Here is a 15,153-nt window from a genome sequence, read left to right as displayed (position 1 = left end):
GAACGCACATAACGCCTAGTGCGGAGAGCCGGAACAGGGCATGCTGGACCCTGGGGACTCACATAACGCCCTAGTGCGGAGAGCCGGAACAGGGCATGCTGGACCCTGGGGACTCACATAACGCCTAGTGCGGGGAGAAGGAACAGGGCATGCTGGACCCTGGGGACGCACATAAGGCCTAGTGCGGAGAGCCGGAACAGGGCATGCTGGACCCTGGGGACTCACATAACGCCTAGTGCGGAGAGCCGGAACAGGGCATGCTGGACCCTGGGGACTCACATAACGCCTAGTGCGGAGAGCAGCAACAGGACGCACAGGACTCGGGGAACACACAGGAGGCTTGGTGCGTGGTGTAGGCACTGGTGGTACTGGGCTGGAGCGAGGAGGTGGTACCGGAAATACCGGACCGTGCAGGCGTACTGGCTCCCTTGAGCACTGAGCCTGCCCAACCTTCCCTGGGTTGATGCTCCCGTCGCCCGACCAGTACGGGGAGGTGTAATAACCCGCACCCGGCCTATGTGGGCGAACCTGGAACACCATGCGCAAGGCTGGTGCCATGTACGCCGGCCCGAGGAGACGCACTGGTGACCAGCTGCGTGGGACCGGCTTCATGACATCCGGCTCAACACTCAATCTAGCCCGGCCGATACGTGGAGCTGGACTGTACCGAACCGGGCTATGCCTGCGTACAGGAGACACCATGCGCTCAACTGCGTAACACGGTGTCTGCCCGTACTCCTCGCTCTCCACGGTCAGTCCAGGGAGTAGGCGCAGGTCTCCTACCTGACTTCGCCACACTCCCTCTTAGCCCCCCAAGAAATTCTTGGGTAGTACCCACAGGCTTCCAGTCTTGCCTCCGTGCTGCCTCCTCATATCGCCGCCTCTCGGCTTTAGCTGCCTCCAGCTCTTCACGAGGACGGCGATATTCTCCCGGTTGTGCCCAAGGCCCCTTACCATCCAGAATCTCCTCCCATGTCCATGAATCCTTTATGGGTGGATATAAATCCTGTGTAGGTGGATCCTGTTGCCGCTTGACACGCCCGCTTGGTCCTTTTATGGTGGGTTTTTCTGTCACGATCGTCTGAGGAAACGGACCAATACGCAGCGCGTGGAGTGAACATGATGACTTTATTTAAATAAAAGCAACCACGAAAACAACAAACAAATGACGAATGTGAAGTCCTACGGTACACTGACCAAAAGGAACAAAAACCCACAAAACCAACAAGAAAACATACAGATTAAATATGGCTCCCAATCAGAGATAACGAGCCGACAGCTGACACTCGTTACCTCCGATTGGGAGTCATAGACCAAACCTAGAAATGAACCCAACAGAAAGGCAAACCTAGAAATACACACAACAGAACTACCAACATCGAAATACACCCAAAATACCCAACAAAACAAAATACACCCTGGCTCAAATATCAAAGTCCATGGAGCCAGAGTGTCACAATATATCTCCTTTGCCAAGATAATCCATCCACCTGACAGGTCTGGCATATAAAGAAGCTGATTAAACAGCATGATCGTTACACAGGTGCACCTTGTGCTTGGGACAATAAATGGCCACTCTAAAATGTGCAGTTTTGTCACACAAGTTTTGAGGGAATGTGCAATTGGCATGCTCACTGCAGCAATGTCCACCAGAGCTGTTGCCAGATAATTTCTCTACAATAAGCCACCTCCAACGTCGTTTTTGAGAATTTGGCATTAAGGCCAACCGGCCTCACAACCGCAGACCACGTGTAACCACGCAAGCGCAGGACCTCCACATCAGGCTTCTTCACCTGCGGGATCGTCTGAGACCAGCCACCCGGGCAGCTGATGAAACTGTGAGTTTGGTACAAACTGTCAGAAACCGTCTCAAAGAAGCTCATCTGCATGCTCATAGTCCTCACTAGGGTTTTGACCTGACAGCAGTTCGGCATCGTAACCGACTTCAGTGGGGAAATGCTCACCTTCCATTGCCACTGGCATGCTGTAGAAGTGTGCTCTTCACAGATGTATCCCGGTTTCAACTCTACCAGGCAGATGGCAGACAGAGTGTATGGCATCGTGTGGGCGAGCGGTTTGCTGATGTCAACGTTGTGAAAAGAGTAACACGTGGTGGAGGTGGGGTTATGGTATGGGCAGGCATAAGCTACGGACAACGAACACAATTGCATTTACCGATGGCAATTTGAATGCACAGAGATGCTGTGACGATCCTGAGGCCCATTGTCGTACCATTCATCTGCCGCCATCACCTCATGTTTCAGCATGATAATGAAAATGATCAAGTTCTTCCATGGCCTGCATACTCAACAGACATGTCACCTATTGAGGATGTTTGGGATGCTCTAGATTGACGTGTACGACAGCGTGTTCCAGTTCCCGCCCATATCCAGCAACTTTGCACAGCCATTGAAGAGGAATGGGACAACCTTCAACAGGCCACAATCAACAGCCTGATCAACTCTATGCGAAAAATATGTGTCGGGCTGCATGAGGCAAATGGTGGTCACACCAGATCCTGACTGGTTTCTGATCCATGCCCCTACCTTTTTTTAAAGTTATCTGTGACCAACAGATGCAAATCTGCATTCCTAGTCATTTGAAATCCATGGATTAGGGCCTAATGAATTTATTTCAATTGACTGATTTCCTTATATGAACTGTAACTATGTTACTGAAAATATTTGAAATTGTTGCATGTTGTGTTTATATTTCTGTTCAGTATACATGCACCCTTCAGTAACAAAGTGTGGCCTGACCTGAGGAACCCTCACTTAGAAGGCCCTCAGACTGGAAGCAGTGGTTCTCTCTTGTGGATGCCTTACTGTATGTGCCTGAAGGCATAACAGGATTAAAGGAACATTTCAAAATGTTCAACTTCCTATGGTTCATATCCAGCACCACCCCAACATCAACATATGTGAAAATTGCTCTTTTCCTTGTTTTGTAGTAAAAAAGACAGAGGAAGATAAGTGTTTCCAATGACATCATCAGTGTGCATTGTGTGATTTTTAACCAAGGTTGAGTAGGAATTGCCTGTAATTGCCTACTGTCACGTCTCCTCCCGTTGCTCCCCTCCGGCGCTCTGATTCGCCTATCTATTGAGCCACCGGTCAGAGCACACCACCTCTGCAACACCGGAATGGAAACCCAACGCACCCTAATCACCTCCAGCGAACTTGCACCATCATCTCATCACCACCCCTATTTAGCCCTGGACTGTTCTGTATTATGTTGTGTGTGATTGTTAAGCTTTGTGTCGTTTACTCTATCTTTGTTATTTCTCTTTATCATTGTTAAATAAACCTTGACCTTGTTAATTCCTGCGTCTGCCTCTTCGTATACTCACCAAACGAAAATGGATGCAGCAGGAGTTTCCCTGTGCCTCGACCAGCACCAGCAGCAGCTTCCCAGTTGATCGCCGCCATGCAGGAAGTGCTCCAAACTCTGCAAAATCTGCCCAGCGCTCCGGTTCCACCTCAGGGAGCGGTGAGTGCCCCCAATCCACCTGTTCCCGTGCTATCACCCACTTCTGCGGGAACCCTCGCCCTACCGGAGCGCTTTGACGGTAAAACTACTATATGTTGCGGCTTCCTGCTACAGGTTTCACTTTATCTGGCGCGTCAGCCTGGGGCTTATCCATCTGACCAAGCCAGGATGGCGCTGGTGATTTCGCTCCTTAAAGGAAAGGCGCTGGATTGGACCACGGCAGTCTGGGAAGGAGAGGAGGCAGTGGCGCTTCCCTACCCCATCTTCCTCTCTCGGTTTAGGGCGATGTTTGATCATCCCACGGAGGGAAAGGATGGGGGTGAGCATCTCCTCCATCTACCACAGAGAGAGGGGCCCTCGTCCGAGTACGCTCTGAGCTTTCGCACGGTGGCGGCGTCTTCCGGCTGGAATGAGCGTGCTCTGCGCACGGTCTTCAGGAGAGGCTTACGGGAGGACATCAAGATGGAACTTGCATGTCGGGACGACGAGATGGACCTTGATACCGTCATCACCACGTCCATCCGTCTTGACGACATGTTGAGAGGGAGACGGCATTCCCAACACCTTCCGGAGCCTCGACGCTCACCCCTATCTGAGCTATGGAAGCCGCCCTGCATCCGAGTCATCACCCATGGAGGTGAGCAGCACCCCCATCACCACCATGGACAACAGATCTCCTGGTGGCTCCCTATCTAGGCGATATGACTCCTTTCACCGCTCCGTAAGTGTTACGTCAGCTCCTATCACAAAACCATTGTTTTTAGTTCCCATAACGGTGACTGGTTATTCCTTCTCTTCCATTTCTACTGCAATGATAGATTCCGGATCAGCGGGGAACCTTATAGATACGGAGCTGGTCTCTGAATGGGGGTTGCCCACCGTGCCACTGCTATCTCCGCAACACATCAATTCACCGGACAGTAAACCCCTAGGATTAGGCACCATTGCGCACGTCACTCTCCCCATCACCATCACCATTCACAAACTACCGGAGCACCATGAGGAGCTGTCATTCCACATCGTAACGTCACCCCTTCACCGGATCGTCTTGGGATTGCCCTGGCTCAGACTACACAACCCCACCATCAATTGGAGCACCAAGAGGATCACAGCCTGGTCCACCTCATCCCGGAAGACCTGCATGCTGGTGGTTTGTTGTTCCACGTCAGTGGAGAGTCCGGAGTCCGCCCTCCAGCCCAACATTCCACGTGAGTACGCAGATCTCTCCGATGTCTTCTCTTCATTAAAGGCTACGTGTCTCCCTACTCACAGGCCCTGGTACTGCGCCATTGACCTGCTGGAGGGACAACACCCCCCGAAGAGTCGCATTTACCCCCTTTCCATGGTGGAGACTGAGGCCATGGAGAAGTATGTGGCGGAGACCCTGAAACAGGTGTTCATGAGATGCTCTAACTATCCTGCCTCCACCAGCTTCTTCTTTGTGCCCAAAAAAGACAGAGGACTGAGACCATGCATTGACTACAGGGGGCTGAACGCAGTCACCACCAAGTACCGGTACCCCCTCCCTCTGGTTCTGTCGGCCATCGAGCAGCTACGAGGGGCCCGGTACTTTACCAAGTTGGACCTGAGGAGTGCCTACAACCTGATCCGAATCCGGGAAGGAGACGAGTGGAAGGCGGTATTCAGCACTACCTAAGGCCACTATGAATACTGCGTCATGCCCTACGGCCTCGCCAATGCACCTTCTGTGTTCCAGTCCTTTGTCAATAATATGTTCCGGGACATGCCAAGTAGACATGTGGTGGTGTACATCGACGATATCCTGATCTACTCGGGTACATTCGAGGAGCACGTCAGGGATGTCCGAGCTGTCCTACTCCATCTCCGGAAACACAGCCTGTTGGTGAAGGGGGAGAAATGCAAATTCCACCAACAGGCCATCTCCTTCCTGGGATACTGGATCAGTTCTCAGGGGGTGTTCATGGAAGGAGTGAAGTCGGACACCGTCAGGTCATGGCCAGTTTCACCACCATCAAGGGCCTACAGAGCTTCCTGGGCTTTGCTAATTTCTACTGGTGTTTCATCAGGTCCTTCAGCTCCATAGCCGCCCATCTCACCTCTCTCCTTAAGCGTGGGCCTCAGAAGCTGGCCTGGAACCCTGACGCTGACGCTGCCTTCAAGAGGCTGAAGGAGAGGTTCACCACAGCGCCCATCCTAAAAACCCAGATCCTTCTCGTCCTTTCATCCTGGAGGTGGACGCATCGGAGGAGGGCGTGGGTGCGGTCCTCTCCCAGCGGCACGGTAAGCCAGAGAAAATGTATCCCTGTGCCTTTTTCTCTAAAAAGCTTACCCCCGCAGAGAGGAACTATGGAGTTGGAGACAGGGAGCTGTTGAGGGTGGTCCTCGCTCTGGAGGAATGGAGACACTGGCTGGAGGGCGAAGTCCATCCATTCCGGATTCTTACTGACCACCGGAATTTGGAGCACATACGGGCAGCGAAACGGATGAACTCTCGTCAAGCCAGGTGGGCCCAATTTCTCACTCGCTTCCAATTCATTCTATCCTACCGCCCAGGATCCCAGAATGTGAAGGCCGACGCACTCTCCAGGATGCTCCATACCGGAGAAAGGAAGGATCTGGGGGGTCCTATCCTGCTCTCGTCTCTCATCATTGCACCTGTCATTTGGGATGTGGATGAAGACATCCGCCTGGCGGCTCAGGAGGACCCAGCGCCTGCCAACGCCCCTCCGGGGTGCGTGTATGTACCCACCAGTCTCCGTGACCGCCTGCTGATCTGGGCGCACACTACCCTTATGGCAGGGCACTCTGGTATTACGCGCACCCTGCATTCTCTAGCCCCAAAATACTGGTGGCCCACCTTGGCTTCTGATGTTTCCCACTATCTCAACTCCTGTTCCATATGTGCCCAAACGAAGACACCTCGGACCGCCCCGGCAGGCAAACTAGTTCCTTTCCCAGTGCCTCAGCGACCTTGGTCACACCTGTCCATAGACTTTGTCACCGACCTTCCACGTTCTGACGGCTTCACCACAGTCATGGTGGTTGTAGATCGGTTCACCAAATCATGCAATTTTTTGCCACTAACTGTCTTCCTTCTGCTCTCCAGGTCGCTGAGGTCGTGCTCCAACAGGTCTTCCGGCATTATGGTCTTCCGGAGGACATCGTCTCGGACTGTGGCCCCCAATTCACCTCCCGAGTGTGGAAGGTTTCCTGGAGAAGATCAGGGCCACAGCCAGCCTCACTTTCGGGTATAGGGCTCAGTCGAATGGGCAGGTGGAGCGCATGAACCAGGATCTGGGGAGGTTTCTTAGTTGCCACTGTCAGGACCGGCAGGGTGAGTGGGTGAGGTATCTTCCCTGGGCAGAATATGCCCAGAACTCCATCGTTCACTCCTCCATGGGGCTCACTCCCTTACAGTGTATCCTGGGGTACCAGCCGGCCCTGGCCCCTTGAACACCCAGCCAGACCGAAGCGCCCGCTGTCGACAAGTGGTTCCACAGGGCCGGACAAGTCTGGGACACCACCCATGTCCATCTCCAGAGGGCCATTCGTCGGCAGAAGGACTAAGCTGACCGCCACCGCAGTGAGGCCCTTGTATTCCAGCCTGGGGATCGTGTCTGGCTGTCCACAAAAAAACTCCTTCTCTGCCTGCCCTGCAAGAAACTGAGCACCTGGTTTGTGGGGCCGTTTAAGGTCCTCCGGCGGATAAATGAGGTATCATACCGGCTGCTCCTTCCCCCTCACTACCGTGTCTCACCCACTTTTCAGGTGTCTCTCCTCAGGCCGGTGGTTCCTGGTCCTCTTGCGGATGCCGTCCCCCGGTGTACGCCTCCTCCGCCCCTGGACATTGACGGGAGTCCGGCATATGCTGTGAGGCACCTGCTGGACTCCAGGTTCCGTGGGGGACGGCTCCATTACCTGGTGGACTGGGAGGGGTATGGTCCTGAGGAGAGGAGCTGGGTTTCGGCTGGGGACGTTCTGGACCCCAACCTAATTTGGGACTTCCATCGTCGCCGCCTCTATCTTTTTTACTGCAAAACATAGAAACGTGCCAATTACACATATGTTGTCACTGCAAAAAGTGAACTCTAAGCAAGCCTAAATATCTTATATTGATTATTCCCTTAAAATTTGGTTTTTCACTTGTTTTTTCTGACCAAGCTAAATTATCTAACGTCATGGGCTGATCATTTTGCTTATTTTAACCCCCAAAAAAGACTTAATACAAATATATATTTATTTTTTAAGGTATATTTTTAAAATATTTTACCTGAATCATCTTATTAAAGGGAGTGTAGCACTCATTTGTCAATGCCAGAAACGCATATAATACTAACTTAGAGCACCCCAAGAAAATATTCCCAAATTACAAACTCTTAAATCAATTGTTATAATATTATAGCATATTATGTTGTTCTAAAAGTTGGGTTTGAGGTTTTCTCAATCATCTCTAACTTCGGAAAAAAATCGCACAACGCCCGTGGTCAGCGTCACTGGGTGAATGAAAAACTTCGTAAAAAGTGAGATACATTTGTGAGAATGAGGCGGGAGACAATTACCTTTAACTAGGTGTAATTTCTGACAAAAGATAACACTAGGGTTGTTGTTGTGCCATCATGGTTATTATATTACCTGGACAATAAAGGGACAATGAGCTCACAAAGTTGAGAACTTTTGGTTGGCTATTCCCCTTCACAAAACTATTGGCAGTGACTACCTTTGGCATAACATTATCTGAAAGCTGTACAAATAGCAGTGAAGCCTATTTGCCATTACCCTCTTGTAAAGCACTTCAGGAAAGAGTGGCAGGCCTCTATATAATAGATACATTGAGAAGTTGCAGCAAATTTAGCAAATACCAGAATAGTGGCCTAAATGAAACACTGTAGGTGTTTGGGTAACCAAAAACACTGTTGCAAGTTGGAAAATGTAACAGGAAGTATTGTGTTAGATTTTTTCCAACAGCCTATCAGGTAGGTCTTTGACATCAGACCTGCTTATTGGTCCATACTTATTTCAAGCATTTATCCGCCAGTCAGAGGACTAACCTGAAGTTGGAGCTACACACCACGATGATCAGAATCAGGGTTGTTGTGGTACTTTTCAGTACAATATGTAAGTTTTGCAATTCCTACCTTGACTTATCTATCCATATTGTGATTATGTTCAGTTCACAATGTAAGAAATTGAGGGGGAAATTGTCTTTATAGGTTTTCTGATACTGTTGAGCTTTCTTCAGTCCTTCAGTCCTAGTTCTTCTCATTAACCTAAACTTTTAAATTGTTTTTTGCATTTTTAGATGTGACACAATGCAACAATGTTCAGCAGCATGTTCAAATTCAGGGGGTTCAAATTGGTGACCCAGTGACTCTCTACTGTGTTTTCTCAAAGCAAGTATTCAATGAGGGAATCATGTTCTGGTTCAAGCACGTAACAGGGGAAATTCCTCAGGTTGTTGCAAGGATGCAGAAAAATCAGTCAAGGCCTGATCTGCACAAGGAATTTAACAATTCACATCTTAGTGTGGAGAAGGCTCAAGCTGACGGGATATATCGTCTCACGATCCCAAAGATGGAACCAACGGATCAAGCCATTTACTATTGTGTCCATAGGATAGACTATGAAGTCAACTTTATCAATGGGACTGTTTTAGTATTAAAAGGTAATGAGAAGATATTAATGCCCTTTATTTTTTGTTCAGTGTTCTTACATCTTCATATGTTTTCTATGTGTCTGTGTGGTTTTATACATTCATGTGCATTTTAGAAAGTGTTGTTTCAGATTGATATACATGAAACCATAAATGTACCATTTAGGTAAGAATCACCAGAGGTCTGATTACAAGACCGTGGTACAGCGGCCAATGTCTGACCCATTCCACCCAGGAGACAATGTGACTCTGCAGTGTACAGTGCTCTCTGAGACCTGTACAGGAGAACACAGTGTGTACTGGTTCAGAGCCAGATCAGGAGAATCCCATCCAGGAGTCATTTACACCCTTGGGAACAGGAGAGATGAGTGTGAGAAGAGCCCTGAGACTCCCTCTCCTACAAAGAGCTGTGTCTACAACCTCTCCAACAACAACCTCAGTCTCTCTGATGCTGTGACTTACTACTGTGCTGTGGCCACATGTGGGGAAATCCTGTTTGGCAACGGAACAAAACTGGATGTCAAAGGTACTTTTATGACCACTATTCATGTAAATGATCAGATGGGAAGAAGCCTAGTAACCTTAGAACTGATTTACATTGAAGCATTATCATAAATAGAGTTCAACAATCAATTAAAATGCCTACTACGATATTAGCGGTTTATATGGAACCTACAATGCAGCCTTTTAAATGGTTGAAGTTCCTGTTGTTCATTGTTCACTATTATTATTTTGTCCAATCATAAAAATATGTTTTCAGTTTATTGTTATTATTTTTCCCCATGTGTTTGTAGTTGGGATGGACTCTAATGCCCTGGTTCCAGTTTGTATTGGTCTGTGTGGAGCATTGATATTGAATGCTGTTTTACTGTTCTTTATCTACTCAAGTCAAAAGGAAACAAATGGTGAGTATTGCACTGGTGCTGTAATTTAATATAACTGGTGCTATAATTTAATAACTGGTGCAATAATTGAATAATTGGTGCAATAATTTGATTTTTTTTGACTACATGAAACATTGAATTTTAAACTATTAATTAATTAAATGATATTTATCCAAATCATCATGATAGGAGGTTATTCACAGTTCGACCATTTCATTTTTTAAATAATGTATTTCCTATGTACACAAATCGATAAAAAAAAGACTTCTTTGAATATTTTCCTGTAGTCTAATAAATGTTTGTTTGATTTATTAGTGTCCTCAGCAACCTGTCTAGAGAAAATAAGCTCAGAGAAGCTATTCAAAGAGTGTGAGCTGATTACAAGTCAAGTGCTCTAATTTCCTGTTACTTTTATCTTTACATATCTCTGACATTGTGTCAACTTCCTCACACATTTCCAACATGCTGTTATGCAGGCACCATACTGTTATGCAGGCACCATATTGTTATGCAGGCACCATACTGTTATGCAGGCACCATACTGTTATGCAGGCACCATACTGTTATGCAGGGACAATGATGTTATGCAGGCACCATGCTGTTATGCAGGCACCATGCTGTTATTGTCACGCCCTGACTCTAGGGACTGGTATTTGTTGAGTCAGGGTGTGTATTTTTCTGTGTTGGGTTTGTCTATGTTAGTTTCTAGATCGTTTAGATCTATATTGGCCAGGGTGGTTCCCAATCAGAGGCAGCTGTAGCTCGTTGTCTCTGATTGGGGACCATACTTAGGTAGCCTGTTGGCACTAGTGGGGTGTGGGATCTTGTTCCGTGTGAGGTATGTTATTTGTCTACCTTGGACGTCACATTTCGTTTGTTGTTTTGTCGTGTGTTTAGTCATCAATAAACATGAATGCATATCACGCTGCGCCTTGGTCCGTCTCCTCCGTAAACAATCGTGACAGAACATCCCACCAATCCTGGATCAAGCAGTGTGACGAGGAGAGAGGATGGACTTGGGAGGAGATGAGCGAGAGTCTGGCAAGAGGGATGGAGGCCATGATCACGGGGGAGAGACAAGCAAAAACATTTTTTAGGGGGGGGCTCACGCCGTGGACGACGAGGCAGTAGGAGGCCGCGATAGAGCGGTTCAGCCGTTTAGCAGAGGAGGCCGCCAGATTAAGGGGGTCATTGGTTCAGAGGGAACAGAAGGAAAGTGTAGAGGCACGGCGAGAGGAGTTGGATAGGCAGCAGAAGGAGCGGGGGTTAATGAAGGAACCCAGTCCCGCTCTTCGCACCAATCAAGTGGTGCGTGTCGCCATTCCGGTCCGCCCTTTTCCTGATTCCCACACTAAGCCAGTGGTGGGTGTTCCCAGTATGGTTCGGCCCATTCCTGCTCCTCGCATCAAGCCAGTGGTGCGCATCGCCAGCCCGGTCCGGCCTGTTCCTGTCCCTCGCACCAAGTCAGTGGTGCGCGTCGCCAGCCAGGCCCGGCCTGTTCCTGCTCCCCGCACCAGGCCAGTGGTGCGCGTCGCCAGTCCGGTACGGCCCGTTCCTGCTCCCCGCACCAAGCCAGTGGTGCGCGTTGTCAGCCCAGTCCGGCCCGTTCCTGCTCCCCGCTCCAGGCCAGTGGTGCGCGTCGCCAGTCCGGTACGGCCCGTTCCTGCTCCCCGCACCAAGCCAGTGGTGCGCGTCGTCAGCCCAGTCCGACCCGTTCCTGCTCCCTGCACCAAGCCAGTGGTGCGTGTGTCCAGTCCGGCACGGCCTGTGCCTGTTCCACCGGTGCCTGGTCCAGCACCGGTCAGCTGCTCCACTCCGGAGCCAGAGCAGTTCGATCCACCGTCATCGGGTCCAGCTCCAGTCAGCGGTTCCAGTCCAGACCCAGACGTCAGCCCCTCTCCAGGTTCGGGGTCTCCCACACCAGGGTCCAGACAGGGCGTGGTACTTCGTGGGAGGAAGGAGAGAGGAAGCAGCGCGCCAAGGTCCAGACCAGACCAGGGGCGCAACGGGGAGGTGGAGAGTAAGTGGTGGTCACACCCGGAGCCGGATCCGCCTCCGAGGCGGAATGCCCACCCGGCCCCTATCCTGTTAGGTTTATGTGGCGCGTCGGAGTCCGCACCTTTGGGGGTGGGGGGGTACTGTCATGCCCTGACTCTAGGGACTGGTATTTGTTGAGTCAGGGTGTGTATTTTTCTGTGTTGGGTTTGTCTATGTTAGTTTCTAGATCGTTTAGATCTATGTTGGCCAGGGTGGTTCCCAATCAGAGGCAGTTGTAGCTTGTTGTCTCTGATTGGAGACCATACTTAGGTAGCCTGTTGGCACTAGTGGGGTGTGGGATCTTGTTCCGTGTGAGGTATGTTATTTGTCTACCTTGGACGTCACGTTTCGGTTGTTGTTTTGTCGTGTGTTTAGTCGTCAATAAACATGAATGCATATCACGCTGCGCCTTAGTCCGTCTCGTCCGTAAACGATCGTGACGGTTAAGCAGGCACCATACTGTTATGCAGGCACCATACTGTTATGCAGGCACCATACTGTTATGCAGGCACCATACTGTTATGCAGGCACCATACTGTTATGCAGGCACCATACTGTTATGCAGGCACCATTCTTGGTACTTTTCTCACTCATATGCACTTTTACTAATCCAGCTGTATCTGGATAAATCACACTATGTTGTTGTTGCTTTATTTTATGAAGGTTGATTTTTTTCTAATGATTTTCTAATTATTTCAATTAATTCTGCTATGGAAACAGATGACACTTCTCTACAAATCTTTGACGGCATTCACAATGCTGACCAGTTGGGTCAACAGGTGCAAATACTAGCTTACAAAAAGGTATGTGACTACTATCTTACTTAATGATCAACATCAATGCTATATGTTTTACTGAGACCAGCAATTTGAGATGCCTGCTATGCCACTCTACTGTTCTGTAACAAAGCCTTGTGGGAATTATTCACTCATGTTAGGAATTTTTGTTTTTTTCTCCATGTTTCTTCTCAGGGTGACTGGCTACAATACACTGCAGTGACCTTTACCGACAAGACAACTGGAACCAGGAGAAAGAAATGAAAGAACAGTGAGAGCATTCAGTCGGTCCACCATTGGAAGTTGCAACCTGACAGAAACAAGCAATCTTTTTTTATGGACAGCGATAACAGTTTGTTTTCTACAGTTTAAAGGAGTATAATTCCCAGAGTTCCTAACCAATCCCATATACAGTGTCTGGCTTGTGCTTTTTTGTTTCCTTGATTATTTCAGAAATCAAGAGTGAATACATTTGCAGTATGTTTAATTTGTAGTCAATTTCAAAGAGTTGTCCTTTGATGACAGTTGTGTAAATCACCCTTTGTACCATTATTAAAAGCTCCATTGTAAATAATGTTATGAATCAGACAATATTTAATGATAAATTGGTTTGATGATTCGACACAGCGCTACTGGTACATGCTGGTACATTACAGCTATAAATACAGTATGCTGATGAATCTCAAGAAATACTGTAGAACGTAATTAACCTACATTATATGGAATGTTTAAGAAGTTATGCTATCTTATTGTTTGTTTCATGGCTTACAGTAAATACCACAACAATCATACATTTAGGAAAAATGATTAAAACAAGAAAAATAAAACAATAATACAATTATACATTATTGCAAATAGAGAAAAATGACTGGGGCTGATCAACTCTAATTTTCGTTGAAAAACATTTAAATTGCAACAAACTTTACAGTAGAACAATACGTAAGTAAGCAATCCTTGTCTGAGTCAGAACGGCTCATAGGGGCAGAAGCCTATCTCCTGGTTCTATAGCAGAAGGCAGCTTGATGTTCAAGTACACCTCCTGGACAGGACATTTAACCAAATCCATCTCCTTTAAGCTGGGTGCCAAGCAGAGAGGCATTCGGTCCTATTTTTTTAGTAATTGGTGTGACTCGACCGGGGATCAAACCCTCAACCTTCTAATCTCAGGGTGGTCACTAAGCACAAAGCCACTGAGTTGGCTCACAGTTAATCAGTATTTATAAACAATGGGCTGAGATACGATACAAGAGGAAAACAGAATCACTAATGAAGTCTAAAATAACAATACAATTACAGATTAAGATTAAAGGCCAAGCTAAAAGGTAGATTTTCCGGCTTGATTTAAAGACCTCAATGGTTTCTGGCCCTCTACCTGACAGGACAAGCCGTTCCATAACAGTGGTCCTCTGACAGAGAACACTCCTAGAAGAACAAGCTATTTATATTATACATTATAGTATCAGTGAGGATAAAATGTCATGACTGTCTGAATACATTATATACATCTATTTTGACAAGAGTTTCCTGACCAAACTACACCCATTCCTCTGCACATAAACAAAGTTCAGTCCCAGTCTGAACATCTGACATCAGAGTACACACTCTCCTGTGGTGACTCTCTCTTCTTTCTTCCTCTTTTAGTTTTCCTCTCAGAGAAATTCAATGCAACATAATTCAACGTAACTCCATCTTGATCGTGTGAATCATCATCATTTTTTAAAAATAAATAAATGTAGTCAAAATAATAATAGTCAGGTATTTGGAGTATTCAGTATCATATTACAAATCATCTACCAACAGGCCAATATTATAACAGTATTTATTTACCTGATCACGTTCGGTGGTTGAGTTGTCATGTCCATGCTGTGCAACACTCACTGTTAACATGAATAAAAACAAAGCATCAACATGACAAAAGTCAAGATAGGTAAAAGACAGAGGTATTATACTTGATGATAAGTATTGTGTATTAATCGTAAAATGTCTTAGGTGTTCATCTACAGTTTGTAATACCAAAAAGCTCACCTTCATAATGTTCACAAATTGGCTTTGTATTTCTGCTGATAATGAGGATAATGATCACAATCACACAGAAAACTGATGTCACTCCCAGTCCAATGACTACATTATCCAGAGATCTTTCTAAAAAGAAGAAAACATTTAATAGTAAGACAGATATACCACCCTTATAATAAAATCAAATAGCAAGAGAGATACAGTGCGGGAAAAAAGTATTTAGTCAGCCACCAATTGTGCATGTTCTCCCACTTAAAAAGATGAGAGAGGCCTGTAATTGTCATCATAGGTACACATCAACTATGACAGACAAATTGAG

The 15,153-nt window shown here is 47.5% G+C and overlaps 1 protein-coding gene across 1 annotated transcript; it reads left to right on the top strand.

The window, feature by feature from the left end:
- Positions 1-8,537: 8,537 nt before the first annotated feature.
- Positions 8,538-13,370, top strand: LOC121546179. The gene is made up of 6 exons (XM_041857249.1): positions 8,538-8,586; positions 8,771-9,133; positions 9,288-9,647; positions 9,916-10,026; positions 12,763-12,845; positions 13,014-13,370. Exons 1-6 carry the CDS (start codon positions 8,544-8,546, stop codon positions 13,080-13,082), a joined length of 1,029 nt encoding a protein of 342 aa, XP_041713183.1. The 5' UTR covers positions 8,538-8,543; the 3' UTR covers positions 13,083-13,370.
- The last annotated feature ends 1,783 nt before the right edge of the window (positions 13,371-15,153 follow it).

Source organism: Coregonus clupeaformis, chromosome 3 (genome assembly GCF_020615455.1).
Source record: "Coregonus clupeaformis isolate EN_2021a chromosome 3, ASM2061545v1, whole genome shotgun sequence".
NCBI lineage: Eukaryota > Metazoa > Chordata > Actinopteri > Salmoniformes > Salmonidae > Coregonus > Coregonus clupeaformis.
This window is presented reverse-complemented; position numbering and strand designations above follow the sequence as displayed.

Coding starts and splice junctions, on each gene's coding strand:
- LOC121546179 (XM_041857249.1), top strand. CDS start 8,544: ATGATCAGAATCAGGGTTGTTGTGGTACTTTTCAGTACAATAT. Junction 9,134..9,287: donor GACTGTTTTAGTATTAAAAG/GTAATGAGAAGA, acceptor TGTACCATTTAG/GTAAGAATCACCAGAGGTCT. Junction 12,846..13,013: donor AAATACTAGCTTACAAAAAG/GTATGTGACTAC, acceptor GTTTCTTCTCAG/GGTGACTGGCTACAATACAC.